General features: G+C 36.4%; 1 protein-coding gene across 1 annotated transcript; it reads left to right on the top strand.

Moving 5' to 3' along the window:
* Window positions 1-7,774: 7,774 nt before the first annotated feature.
* Window positions 7,775-12,227, top strand: LOC110689437 (probable inorganic phosphate transporter 1-4). The gene is made up of 3 exons (XM_021866228.1): window positions 7,775-8,060; window positions 10,185-10,971; window positions 11,075-12,227. Exons 2-3 carry the CDS (start codon window positions 10,195-10,197, stop codon window positions 11,912-11,914), a joined length of 1,617 nt encoding a protein of 538 aa, XP_021721920.1. The 5' UTR covers window positions 7,775-8,060; window positions 10,185-10,194; the 3' UTR covers window positions 11,915-12,227.
* The last annotated feature ends 2,007 nt before the right edge of the window (window positions 12,228-14,234 follow it).

Genomic DNA, 14,234 nt, shown 5'->3' with positions numbered 1-14,234 from the left:
GACAAATTGAAAATAAAAATTGATTCCCTTTCCGTATAGACTAGTTTTGTGCCCGGTGCGATGCCCGGATTGTTTATTAAAGATAAATTTTTAATCTATATGTCAAATTTTTAAATATATCATTGATACAAAATTAGTTAGGAATTGATGTGCTTTTATGACGATTTGCTATATTTTATCAAAAAAAAAAATTAACAAAATTATAATTCAATTTGTACCTCTAAAATATTGGTATTTTATTGAAAATAAAACTCTAAACTAACAATTTTATCCTAAAATTATATCTAAATAGAATTTTAAATTAACTTTTTAATCGTCTATTTAAATCCATCCAACGTGGCGCGACACTTGGCGAAAAGTTGAAACGCCGAGAGTCGCTGTCTTGTCGCTTGGCTAAAAATTTAGCTTTATCGGATTGTTCGTTGAATTATAATCTAACAATTTTTTTGAATAAAATTATAATTCAATTTGTACATGTATTTTATTGAAAATAAAACTCTAAACTAACAATTTTATCCTAAAATTCTATTCAAATAAAATTCTAAACTAATTTTTTTTTATCTTATAAAGTCTATTTAAATCTATCCAACGTGGCATGACACTTGGCGAAAAGATGGAATGCCAAGTGTCGCAGCCTCGTGACCAAGCTAAAAGTTTAGCTTTATGTATTAAGTTATATGATATGATATGATGGATGATGGACAAGATGGTCTATAATTTTTTTTACGAGTCTATATAGATAGAACTTTAAAAGAGAAAGAGAGTTTTTTTTTTTTAATGAAATTTAAATTCTACATTCGTGTGCATCCTAAATAATGTAGATTAGAAATCACTTAAATGTATTGGAAAATTATAAAATGAAATCATTAGATTACATGATTTTTTTTAAGACCTGAGTACATACATTCATTAACCAAATATATAATAGCTTGTATACATGCCTATTAATTAGAATAATATGATTAAGAATAATATAAATCATGCTTAAATTATATTAAGGACAGTGCTTCAATACATGTCTCCGTCTTCATACTCTTCAATTAATACTACATAGTTAATAAAAGATAGAGCATGCCAAAAATAAGACAACAGTGCATGTATTCCCTCTAATATTTTATACAGAAGTATATAATAAGTTTTTGACCATTGTTTCCGCTTGTCGTGTTTACAAGTTCTTGTTCCAAACACAATGATCTGATTCATGCTGTTATGTTGTTAATCTAATTGATTTCGGTCTTTCCAAATTAATCATGTTAAGATGATTTCATTATACGTATATATTGTCTTCAATGACATTTTTTTATTGTGACTCAAATGCTAAGAATTGATTGGCTTGGTAATGTTAGTATGTTACAATGGTTTACGATGGTCATCTATGGAGATTTCAAGGGTAAAGAATGGGGAGGAATTAGGGTTTTTTGTGGACCGCCGGTGGTTGAGGAAGGCATAATTATCATGGGCGGTGGCGGATCTTGGCCGAATATATTAAAGGGGCCGGAATTTATAAATTTAACCTCTTGCTTAAAACTAATCACTGATAGAGTCACACGTTAGTTACCAAGATAATTATCCTATGCTTAGCAAGATAGTTATCTTATCACTTATTTATAGGATTGTATTATTATCTTCTTTGTAGCTTTATGTTTATCTTCTTGTAGCTGTACGTAGAGCTTCTTGTATATAATATAGGCTGTATACTCATCTTTGTTAATTAATTAAGAATATACAATTCCTTCATGGTATCAAAGCAGGTTGATCAAACCTCCTAATTTTTTTTTTTTTTTTTTTTTTTTAACGCATCTTTCCCTTCACTCCTTTCCCATGGCTTCCAACTCCATTATTCCCAATGATGCCCAACCATCGCACCCACTCATCATTGTCAACCTAACCAATGTAATCAAACTCACCAACCTCAACTACTTATCATGGAAACTCCAGCTTGAATCCATTCTTGTTGGCCACGGCCTTTCGCATTTCATTGATGGTTCTCACCCTGCACCGCCACCCACCCTTACCACTGACAATGATACCTCCCCAAACCCGGCCTACACCACTTGGGTTCGTCAAGACAAGCTCCTTTTTGGTGCATTTCTAGGTACTCTAGAATCGAATATTTCTCCGTTAGTTTCTCGAGCCACAACTACCAAAGAGGCTTGGGACATTCTAGCCCACACCTTTGCACGTCACACTCGTGGTCATGCTAAACTTCTCAAAGCCAATCTTAGGTCCATTACAAAAGGCACCCAAAGTATCACAGAATACATGAATGCTATCCGTGTTTGCGCTGACCAACTAGCAGTTTTAGGGGACCCTTGCAAACCGGATGATCTTATTGAACGAGTTCTTGAAGGAATTCAAGACTCGGCTTACCAATCTGTCATTGACGCCACTAACAACCGTGACACCTTGATCTCCTTTGATGAGCTCCATGAAAAACTCCTCATCAAAGAAGTTAGTCTCCGAAATACTCCTGTTTCATCCCCACTTCCTGCCTCTGCTCATGCTACTTCCACTCGTAGCACTCCCCCTCCAGCCCATCCTCATGATTCATCTCGCAAGCCACCCTACCATAATCACGCTACCTATCACTCTAAGAAACCAGTCGGTGATAAACCTTCTAGCACTGGCTACAAAGGTCGCTGCCAATGGTGCCACACTCATGGGCACTCGTTATATAGATGCCCCACTTTTCATCAACGCTTCCCCTCCGCAAAACCCACGCTGCCACCCCAGAACCGTGGCTCAACTTCTCCTCAGGCGCATGTCGCCACTGCTGCTCCATCAAACTCCTCTCCCTCGTGGCTTTTAGACACGGGTGCTTCCCACCACGTCACACAAGACCTATCCACACTGTCCCTTCATCACCCATATGATGGCACAGAAGAAATAGTTATAGGTAACGGTCTTGGTGTTCCTATCACTCACACTGGGTCTCTTTTCTTACCTGTTTCTTCATCAAAGTCTATTATGTTATCTAACATCTTATGTGCTCCTTCTATGTCTCGCAATATTATTTCTATATCTCAATTGTGTTCTGACAATAATCTTACTATTGAATTCTCATCTGATTTCTTCGTTTTGAAGGATCGACTTACGGGGGCACAACTCCTGAAGGGGCCAGTTAATCATGGGGTTTACGAATGGCCCTCTTCCTCAAATATTTCAGCTTACTCTACTCTTAAAGCACCGGCAATAAATTGGCATCATAGGCTAGGCCATCCTTCGTCATCAATTTTCAAGCATCTTGTTTCTGATTTTAATCTACATGTCTCTAGCACTTTAAATTTCAGTTGTAATGCTTTTCAATGCAATAAAAGTCATAAACTTTCCTTTGCTCATTCTACCTTACTTTCCCACGCCCCTCTTGATATTATTTATATGGATTTATGGACCTCTCCGGTTCACTCTCTTGATGGTTTCAAATACTATGTTATATTTGTAGATCATTTCACTAAGTACATTTGGTTCTATCCTCTCAAAAACAAATCCGATACCAAACATGTTTTTATTCGCTTTAAGGCTCTAGTTGAAAAATTTTTCTCTAAAACTATCAGAATTCTATACTCGGACAATGGTGGGGAATATGAAGCTCTAGCATCTTTCCTAACTATCGATGGCGTCTCTCATCTCACTTCCCCTCCTCATACTCCTGAACACAACGGCTTTGCCGAACGACGACATCGTCATATTGTTGAAACAGGCTTATCTCTTCTAACCCACTCTCATCTCCCTCTCTCCTACTGGTCTTATTTCTTCTCCACTGCCACTTATCTGATAAATAGGCTCCCCACACCCACTCTGTCTATGAAATCTCCATATCACTGTCTGTTTGGCTCAATTCCTAATTACCTAAAATTACGTTCCTTCGGTTGTCTATGCTACCCGTGGCTAAAACCGTACACCTCTCACAAATTAGAGCCAAAATCCAAACCTTGTATCTTCATAGGCTATTCTAAAACACAAAGCGCGTATCATTGCCTAGACCCCATTTCTAACCGTGTCTACACCTCTCGTCATGTGCGTTTTGTTGAAGATGAATTTCCAATCTCCAAGCTCACTAGCAATGCTTCTTCCACCCCTATTCCTAGCCCAAGCACATGGTGTCAAATCTCCCTGCCCATACTACAAAACCCAATACATCAACCTGTCACCGAAGTTGCTGACTCCACGCCCTCTACCCGGCCCCACATGTCTAGCCCAAGCCCCTCACCACACAGCCCAACTCCGCATTCCTCCTCTATCTCAACCCCACCAGCGCACTCTTCCCCAGCCTCTTCCATGCACTCTGCCCAGCCCAATATACCTAGCGCCGAACCCACCCTCCCCACCCACACTCCTCAGTCCTCTTCCATCCCATCCGGCATTATTACTCGCTCCAAAAATAACATTTTTAAACCAAACAAAAAATACATAAACCACACTACTACCCATCCTAAACCAGAAATTCCACGCAATATTTCACAAGCCCTGAAAGATTCGAAATGGAGAAAAGCCATGGAAGAAGAGATTGCGTCTCTTCATCGTCTTGGTACATGGGACCTAACCTCTCCAACAGTTGCCTCCAATGTTGTGAAGTGTAAATGGATTTTCCGAATAAAGTACAACAAAGATGGTTCCATTGAAAGGTACAAGGCACGCCTTGTTGCAAAAGGTTTCCAGCAAAGATCAGGAGTCGATTACACCGAAACCTTCAGCCCGGTTGTAAAACCAGCCACAATCCGTATCCTTCTTAGCCTTGCTATTTCTCAAGGTTGGTTCATTCGCCAACTAGATGTCAATAACGCCTTCTTGCAAGGCTCGTTGAATGAGGAGGTATTTATGGCTCAACCACCTGGTTTTGCAGACCCTGCGCACCCTTCTCATGTTTGCAAATTGAAGAAAGCAATTTATGGCCTAAAACAAGCTCCTAGGGCTTGGTACACTGAGTTGGCTTCCTATCTTGTTGGTGTTGGTTTTCGTCGCTGTGTCTCTGATGTTTCGTTATTCATTCTGCATCATACAGCCAATCCTATTTATTTAATTGTCTATGTTGATGATATTATCGTCACTAGTCCTGACCAAGCTACTCTCACCAATTTTATCAAGCAGTTTTCTAACAGGTTTGCACTGAAGGACTTGGGTGACCTCTCGTACTTCCTGGGTGTCGAAGTCATGCCTACAACTAATGGCCTCTTTCTAAATCAGCGCAGATACATTATTGATATGTTAGATAAACTCGGCATGCTTGATGCCAAACCAGCCTCAACTCCCATGGTTTTGACAGAGCATCTCACGGCATCTTCAGGCACTCCACTCACCGTTCCAAAGGACTATAGAGCTGCAGTAGGGGGCTTGCAATACCTCACACTCACTCGTCCGGATGTTGCCTTTGCAGCCAATCGGCTATCTCAGTTCATGCACTGCCCAACAACGGCTCATTGGACTGCCCTCAAGAGACTTCTTCGATACCTAAGTGGTACTCTTGACAAAGGAATCACAATTCATCGTGACACCTCACCTATCCTACATGCTTTTTCGGATGCTGATTGGGCAGGTAATCGGGACGACTATATCTCTACTATGGGGTATGTTGTGTTCTTAGGTCGCACTCCTATCACCTGGTGTTCCAAGAAGCAACGCTCACTGGCGCTATCCTCCACTGAAGCTGAATACAGATCGGTTGCTGCCACAACAACAGAATTACTATGGGTTCGCAACTTACTTACTGAAATGGGTGTTACCTTGCCTTGCACCCCAGTCATCTACTGTGATAATCTCAGCGCCACGTACCTCACTGCAAACCCTGTTTTCCAATCCAGAATGAAACATCTAGCCGTATCCTACCACTTCATTCGAGAACAAGTTCAGCAAGGCGCGCTGAGGGTAGTTCATGTCTCCACAGGGGACCAACTTGCAGATTTTCTTACCAAGCCTTTATCTCGTCCTCGACTGGATTTATTGCTTAACAAGATCGGACTGTCTGAACCACCGTCCGTCTTGCGGGGGCATGATAGAGTCACACGTTAGTTACCAAGATAATTATCCTATGCTTAGCAAGATAGTTATCTTATCACTTATTTATAGGATTGTATTATTATCTTCTTTGTAGCTTTATGTTTATCTTCTTGTAGCTGTACGTAGAGCTTCTTGTATATAATATAGGCTGTATACTCATCTTTGTTAATTAATTAAGAATATACAATTCTTTCAATCACTATGTCCCAATATTTTATAAGTAAAGATTGGTTATTTTAGTTAATCAACTCATTTATTACAATAATTTATGGGGGGCCAGGCCCCGAATAGCTCCAGTGGAAGGTCCCCCTCTGATCATGGGTGGAGATTCACTTGATAGCCATAATTTGACTACAAAAAACTCAAAATTGATGAATTGCAACAATAATGCAAGTATTACATATATATCTACTTTGTAAATCCGTAATATATGGAGTAAATTTATTTATTTATTATCAAACTACTATACTCGTATCATTTTTTCCAATAAGATTAGGTCATGCCAAATTAAAATAGAATCACTAAAAAGAGCTAATTTGGCCGTCATGTTGATGATTGATGAACTTAACTCGTACTAGAAAGTATAATACTTTTGTGAAATTAGAAAGGTGAAAAAAGTGGATTAATTCTAATGTAAGAGTCACCAATAATAATTCTTATGATGCTTACATAAGAACACAACAACTTTTACTTGTTAGTTCTTCCTTCTAAAACAATAATAATACATTAATTAACATAGTTAGGTTTTAGTGGTTTGACCCCATAATAAAGGTCGAGATGCGCTAATCAAAGCATTAACAATAGATAGATCTATATTAATTAAATATTTAAGGTGTTATCATGTTGGGATCTCTCACAACATCCCAGTTAAACAATTATTAGCCAACATTTTTTAATACAAAATAAATCAAAGTAACCTAAAAAACTCAAAAATGCTATCAAACTAGTCAAACCAACCTGAAATATACACCTTGATTTGTAAAATTTAACTCAAAATTACGTGGCCTGAAAAATTGACATAATAATTCAAAAAATCAATTAATCTCAAATTCACATTGCTAATTATCTCAGGCTTCTTAACAAAATATACACAGTATATACCTCGAAAAAAAAAAATACTTATCATAATATTAAAAATACTCATAAACGCATATTAAATATGGAGTATTATATGATAAAAAAAAAAAAACACTTAATCCATTGATTACCACCTCTTTAATATTGAGGGATAAAAACTCATACAAGTAAAAAATCAACATGTCTATGCTACGGTAACGATACTTTTATTTAAATTAAATAAGGTCTAAACCCGCCAAAATAGTGAGACTTTGGGGGAACAAGCCCAGACGTACAAGTTTCAGAATTGTCAATCGCTTTCCCATCGAGCTACAAGGTGTGCAACTATATTACAAGAACGCTTAACATGTTTAAAACTACAAGCATCAAATTCGCTAAGTATCACCTCTATTATCATTATTCCAATAATACACCAGATAAAAAAATAAATAAAATCATTGAAGTAGGCATTGACTACACATAATATGAAAAGAAAATGAGGTGGAAACAAGAAAAAAGATACATTTAACATAAAAAAGATAGCAAATCAAGATAGAAACAAAAAATAAAAAGAACAATATTAAGAATATACTTTTATCTAGTAAAAGATACCAGATACCTTCTCCCTTTCAACCAAACTACTCTTTTCATTAATTTTTTTTTTCAAAATTAGGAATTATTTACAGCAGTAATTAGCTAATTAATCAGCTGTATGAAGTCAAAGATTATAAAAAATAAATAAATAAAAATAAAGGGACCCACAAAAATAGGGCCCAAACACACAGTTCATTTTCATCTCTTCCTTTAGGTTTGCAGTTAAATACGGCACCTCTGTTCTCTTCTCTTCCTCACTCTTTCCTTCTTCTTTCTCTCTCCTACATTCTCCTCAATTTCATAAAATTAGAAAAAAAAAAGGGGGAATTTCTTATTTCTTTTTTAGAAATATTATTTGCTGAATTTCTCTAGTAGTGGAGGTTTAACAAGTATCGGGTTGTAACGATTGTCTAAAGGTACGTTCTTATACAACAACAATATCGAAGCCTTAATCGTATTGTAGTATTGAGTCGGGTGCATTAACCAATATGATATTATATCCGATTATCGGGTAGTCGTCATTCTCGTCAACAAATATGTTGTTATGTAATCATTAATCATGAATCAAGATTTATGTTTATGAATTTATAAATGCAATTTGGTTATTTTTTATAATATGTGATGTTATTTTGAATTTTGGATTTATAATTGTGGATTCAGTCTTCGTATTAGTCCAAAGTATCGTTGGAAATTCATTGTATTATGGTTGTTAATTAGGATTTGCGTCATTCATCACATGCTTCGTTGAATGTTTTCTGTTATATAATCATATAATCTTGAATTTTCTTTTATTTTATTTTTTATTTTTTGGGAATGTGTGAAATTTATTCGAAGTAGTTAACCTAACGCTAAAAAAGAATTATCGGATAATTATTGGGTGCTCAGAATCCCAGATTAATGACGTAAAAACCCTATTTTAATTTTGTTGTTTCTATTGTTTTAAGTGGTTTAGCAAATTTCAAATAAATTAATTTATGAGCAAATAAAATAAGAAAAAGATAAAAACAAAATCCGGTTGTTTCAAAGTGTGTTGGGAATATAGGAAAATATATTATTGTGATATATTTTCCATATATATCTTATGATATATTTTCCATATATATATATAGCCTACATAAGATAACCTACACAATATAAAGTCTATCATATAAACTTCCATAAATCTATCTTAGAATATCACTAAGATATATTATTATCCTAAATATAATATCATAAGATATATATGGAAAATATATCACAATAATATATTTTCCTATATTCTCAACAAAGTGAGTGATTATTTGGTTTCAAAAAAAAAAAGTGAGTGATTAATTGCATGGGATTAGAAAGCGTTAAATTAATTTTGTGAGGTTTCCTCGGACTTCCATTCCATTATTTGTGGAAGTAAGTAAGTGGGGTATGATTACCTTTTTTCCAAGATTCTCTTTTTTATTTTGTCTTTACCTCTGTATTTTTTTTTATTTATAAAAGTATTAATTTTAATTTGTAAAGTTACATTTTATCATGTACTTGTATTTACATATAAAAATATAATTGTATGATTGTATCAGAAATTAGGAGGGGTGCTATTTGTGGTGATGGGATCGAATTTCATTTGCATCATTGTGTTTGGAGTGTCTTATACATTATATGGAGTGGAAAACTAATTAGGAAAGTTCGAGTGAATAAAGTAATTTTATAAGAGTTTTGAAAATTTTGTGACAGTTGAAATAATTTATGATGAACTTGCTCTTTACTGAAAAAAATTCATACTATATGAGAATAATGTTTCACTAGTGGCTTGTTTCTGACCATATCATTAAAGCACCCTGCTACTCTTTGCTAAACAAATGCAGAGCATAAAATTGATAATTTTCTATAATTTGATAATACAATATGTTATCTTTGCTTGAAATAAGATGTTAATCCTGTCATATTATCTCTATACGGATATGACAAATTAAAATAAAGACACTATATAATTGTTTGAATACTAGTCCATTTGTATTGTTACCGTCACCACATGACATTAGTCGTGACAATTTGGAAAGAGTAACCACTTACCACTATTATGCTAAAATGTGACAAATTAATCCGGACATATATTTGTAAGTACTATGACTATTAAATAGTAACCCAGGATGTACATATTGCATGAAGTTTACAAAAAAGCAGTTCACATGATATTGTCACTACTCATTCATTAACAACAAAAAAAGGTCACCATCTTTGAATTTTCAACTTCATGACCCTAGGTTTCAACTTGTTTGAATATCTTTCTAGAAGTGGACTTGTTTGAATAATTTAGCATTGATTAATTTTGCCTCTCTTTTATCAACAATAATAGAAAATTCAAAGCAACATGTTGCATCATAGTACTTGGGTTGTTGTTTATTCAGATTAACTGTTAATGTTAGATGTAGAATTATAGGTAACATTAGAATAATGGCCCTCGAGCCCATTTGAAATGACGAAAATACCCCCATGTACGGAATCATAATCTATATCTAAATTGTACATAGTATTGATAAGGGTCTCCCCTGTTTTTTCCTCTGTTTCAGGTTAAAAAAAATGGCACAAGATCAGCTAAAAGTGCTGAATGCACTAGATGTTGCAAAGACACAATGGTATCACTTCACTGCAATTGTGATTGCTGGAATGGGTTTTTTCACTGATGCATATGATCTCTTTAGCATTTCATTAGTCACAAAACTTCTCGGTCGTATATACTACACCGAGCCTGGTGCAACTAAGCCAGGCTCTTTGCCTCCCAATGTCTCGGCTGCTGTCAATGGTGTTGCCTTCTGTGGTACACTCTCAGGACAGCTTTTCTTCGGGTGGCTCGGAGACAAAATGGGAAGGAAAAAGGTCTATGGTATGACACTTATGATGATGGTTTTATGTTCATTAGCTTCAGGACTTTCCTTTGGAAGTGAGCCTAAGGGAGTCATGGCAACCCTTTGCTTCTTTCGGTTTTGGCTCGGGTTTGGGATTGGAGGGGACTACCCTCTTTCAGCCACTATCATGTCCGAGTACTCGAATAAGAAGACTCGTGGAGCTTTTATTGCTGCTGTTTTTGCTATGCAAGGGTTTGGAAACTTGACTGGTGGAATTTTTGCTCTTATTGTCTCGGCTGCCTTTAAGGCAGCGTTCCCTGCACCCTCCTACGCGACTGATCCAACCGCCTCATTAGTCCCACAAGCTGATTATGTGTGGAGGATCATCCTCATGTTCGGTGCTATTCCTGCTGTTATGACTTACTACTGGCGTATGAAGATGCCTGAAACTGCTCGTTACACCGCTCTTGTTGCCAACAATGCTAAACAGGCTGCCTCTGACATGTCTAAGGTAGTACAACACTTAGCTTATCCATTCTTCTATTATAATAAGTACTAGTATATAATATGAACAAGTCTAACACTTTTTGTCTTGGTTTTGTTTTTGTTCAAAGGTGTTACAAGTGGAGATTCAAGAAGATCAGGAAAAGGCAGCTGAACTAGTGGAAAAGAATAAGAGACAATTTGGTTTATTCAGCAAGCAATTCATGAAACGACACGGTCTTCACTTGCTTGGAACAGCCTCCTGCTGGTTCTTACTAGACATCGCGTTTTACAGCAACAATCTCTTCCAAAAGGACATCTTCACCGCGGTTGGCTGGCTACCAAAGGCGCAAACAATGAGTGCTCTACAAGAGGTCTACATGGTGGCTAGAGCCCAAACATTAGTATCCTTGTGTGGAACTGTCCCAGGCTACTGGTTCACAGTGGCCTTCATCGATATCCTAGGCCGTTTCTTCATTCAATTGATGGGATTCCTCTTCATGACCGGCTTTATGTTTGGACTAGCCATCCCTTACGATCACTGGACTAAACCCGGGAACCACATTGGGTTTGTGGTCATGTATGCCTTCACCTTCTTTTTCGCCAACTTTGGGCCTAATGCCACCACTTTTGTTGTGCCAGCCGAGATCTTCCCTGCACGGTTAAGGTCTACATGCCATGGGATTTCGGCTGCAGCAGGGAAAGCCGGGGCCATCATAGGAGCATTCGGGTTCTTATACTTAGCTCAGTCCCCGGATAAAACCAAGACTGATGCAGGGTATCCACCAGGCATTGGAGTTAAGAACTCACTGATGATATTGGGTGGAATTTGTGCACTAGGGTTCTTCTTTACATTCCTTGTTCCTGAAGCTAATGGAAAATCATTAGAAGAAATGTCTGGTGAAAATGAAGATCAATCTGAAGATGAGTATCAGTCTGCTAGCATTGATAACAGAACCGTTCCTGTTTAAGATTTTTTTTTCCTTTTTTTTTTTAATATAATTTTTTTTTTTTTGGTTTAAAATACTTGGTATAATACATGTATTTCTTCCTTTTTGAGGTTCTAAGGCTAGGAAAATGGCTGCACAGTGCACACTAAGGTGCATTTGCATCAAAAATAAGCACTTTTATGTGTTGTTGCTGCTGCTGCTAGCAATTGGCTACCGCGAGTTGCTAAGTTTAAAAATTTTGTATTTTGCAATTAATTGAAGAGATTTTAGATTACTCCTTGAGTAATTTAATCAATGTAATGCTAATTCTATTATATTGTGCAGTTCAATTTTCTGAATTTGTTTGGCTAATTGCTAAAGCTTCTAATAACTTTCGGGATATGGCTAGCTAACATAACTATGTACCACGTCTTTTAACTTTTGTGATCATGGTATTTAATTGTGTTGTGTACTTGTGTGCGTGTGTCCATATCAATGTATCATACTCGTAACCATCTTAATGGTAATCTAGAAGACGTCGCACATAGTCTCTATCTTGAAAATTAAGGGGGGAAGATAATGTAAGAGAATTGAAAGGGGGTAACATCTAACAGTATAAGGCCATACATATAATTACATATATACATACTCTATTGAATTGATTGCAATTCTGCAGCTTCCGAATAATTGAGGAGTTATGCGACGACCTTGACTTGCAGAACTGAAATTTCAAAGAATCAACTAATTTGGGACCTTAAGAATATGACTACCATTGTTGATTTATTTTTAGTGTCTTTATGTCTGTTTAAGATAGGTTAGAACTAGTGAAGAATTGTTGACTTTTCCTACCTTAAAGAGTTTTGAAAGTTGGTCCAGGCCATTAATGGGTGTCATATTGGACTATTGGTTCTTGTATTAGGGAAATTTTGATGCAAAATGAAAAGAAATGGTGACTAAGGGTCTGTTCTCTTACGTTGAAATTCAGTTCAGTTCAGTTCAGCTCCTAATTTCCTTCTCTTATAAAATATTCAATTCAGCTCAGTTCAGTCAATGAGAACAGGCCCTAAGTTATGTGTGTTTTGAGTCTGTTTTTGCCCAAGGCTTGCACCCTTTACGTTTTCTTTAACCCTTGTACCTTGTGTCCTTGTTCATCTTGTATCTAGGTACGTATGGAGGTTAGACTTTGGAGTTTACACAACTATATTTGCTTCTTACTTCATTCAGGATTAACTTTTATTATCCATATAAATACCTCTAATTTAATGAAACAACATTAATTTCAATAGCTTTAAAATATCCACAATGCCTAACTATATGTACATTTAGCTTTGGATTGCCGCAAAATTATTCCCCAAACTACATTATTTAAGCTACAACCGTTACAATGGCAAACTGCATCATTTTGTAATAAATAAACCATTAAAGAAAAAACAAATACATAAAAATTTCGAAGTATCAAACAAATTAATTGTTAGTGGACCATCTCAACCAAAAACTTAAGCTGATGGTTGAGGCCCAGGAATATGTTTTATACTCTATCACTCCCCCTCACACGAGAGCCCGTTTGGGCTAGAAGTGTGATTGCAGCATGGGCCCTCCTCATACCCAGCGCTTAATATTCCACTTGAAAGTGGGGGTGGATGAGATTCGAACCCGTGACCTTTGTGTCACGCTTAAGCTTTTGGTTGAGATGGTCCACTAACATGGTATCAGAGCCAGCGTGACACAAAGGTCACGGGTTCGAATCTCATCCGCCCCTCCTTCAAAGTGGAATTAATTCGCACCAGGTATGGGTGGGCCTGTGTTGCATCCACATTTCTAGCCCAAAGGGCCTTTCATGTGAGGGGGAGTGATAGAGTATAAAACATATTCCTGAGCCTCAACTATCAGTTTAAGCTTTTGGTTAAGTTGGTCCTTTTACATGGTATCACAGCTTCAGGTTTTGATCTAGCTTCCGCAATTTTTTTTTTTTAATATATGTGCATTGGGAGGAGTGAAATTACATAGCTCTATAGAGTTATGTAGTTTTACCTTACAATGTAGTTTGGCCTTACAATGACTATCATAAACCTCTAATTATTCAGAAATTGCAAGTAGGTCCTTTTATGCAACCATTGTGAATGCTCCTAAATTCCTAATTTATGCTACATTTCTTTTTTATTTTTATGTATGCCGTCTATAACTGTATCAATAATAAGTTTTTTTTTTTAAAAAAAAATAAAAATGTAACCGCTTATAACTCTCTCATCAATCATTGGCCAAAAAAATAATTTTAATTTTGAAATAAATCTGATGGTGACATAAAATGTGACGAAAAAGAGTAAGGAATTGAAAACTCGAAAAGATAAGTAACCATGACAAT

The sequence above is a fragment of the Chenopodium quinoa genome, unplaced genomic scaffold (assembly GCF_001683475.1).
Source record: "Chenopodium quinoa cultivar QQ74 unplaced genomic scaffold, ASM168347v1, whole genome shotgun sequence".
Lineage (NCBI taxonomy): Eukaryota > Viridiplantae > Streptophyta > Magnoliopsida > Caryophyllales > Amaranthaceae > Chenopodium > Chenopodium quinoa.
This window is presented reverse-complemented; position numbering and strand designations above follow the sequence as displayed.

What these genes read in the sequence shown, in the direction of transcription:
- LOC110689437 (XM_021866228.1), top strand. Translation starts at nt 10,195, where the DNA reads ATGGCACAAGATCAGCTAAAAGTGCTGAATGCACTAGATGTTGCAAAG. An exon ending in CTGCCTCTGACATGTCTAAG is followed by an intron (nt 10,972 to 11,074) that starts GTAGTACAACAC and finishes TTTTGTTCAAAG; the next exon opens with GTGTTACAAGTGGAGATTCA.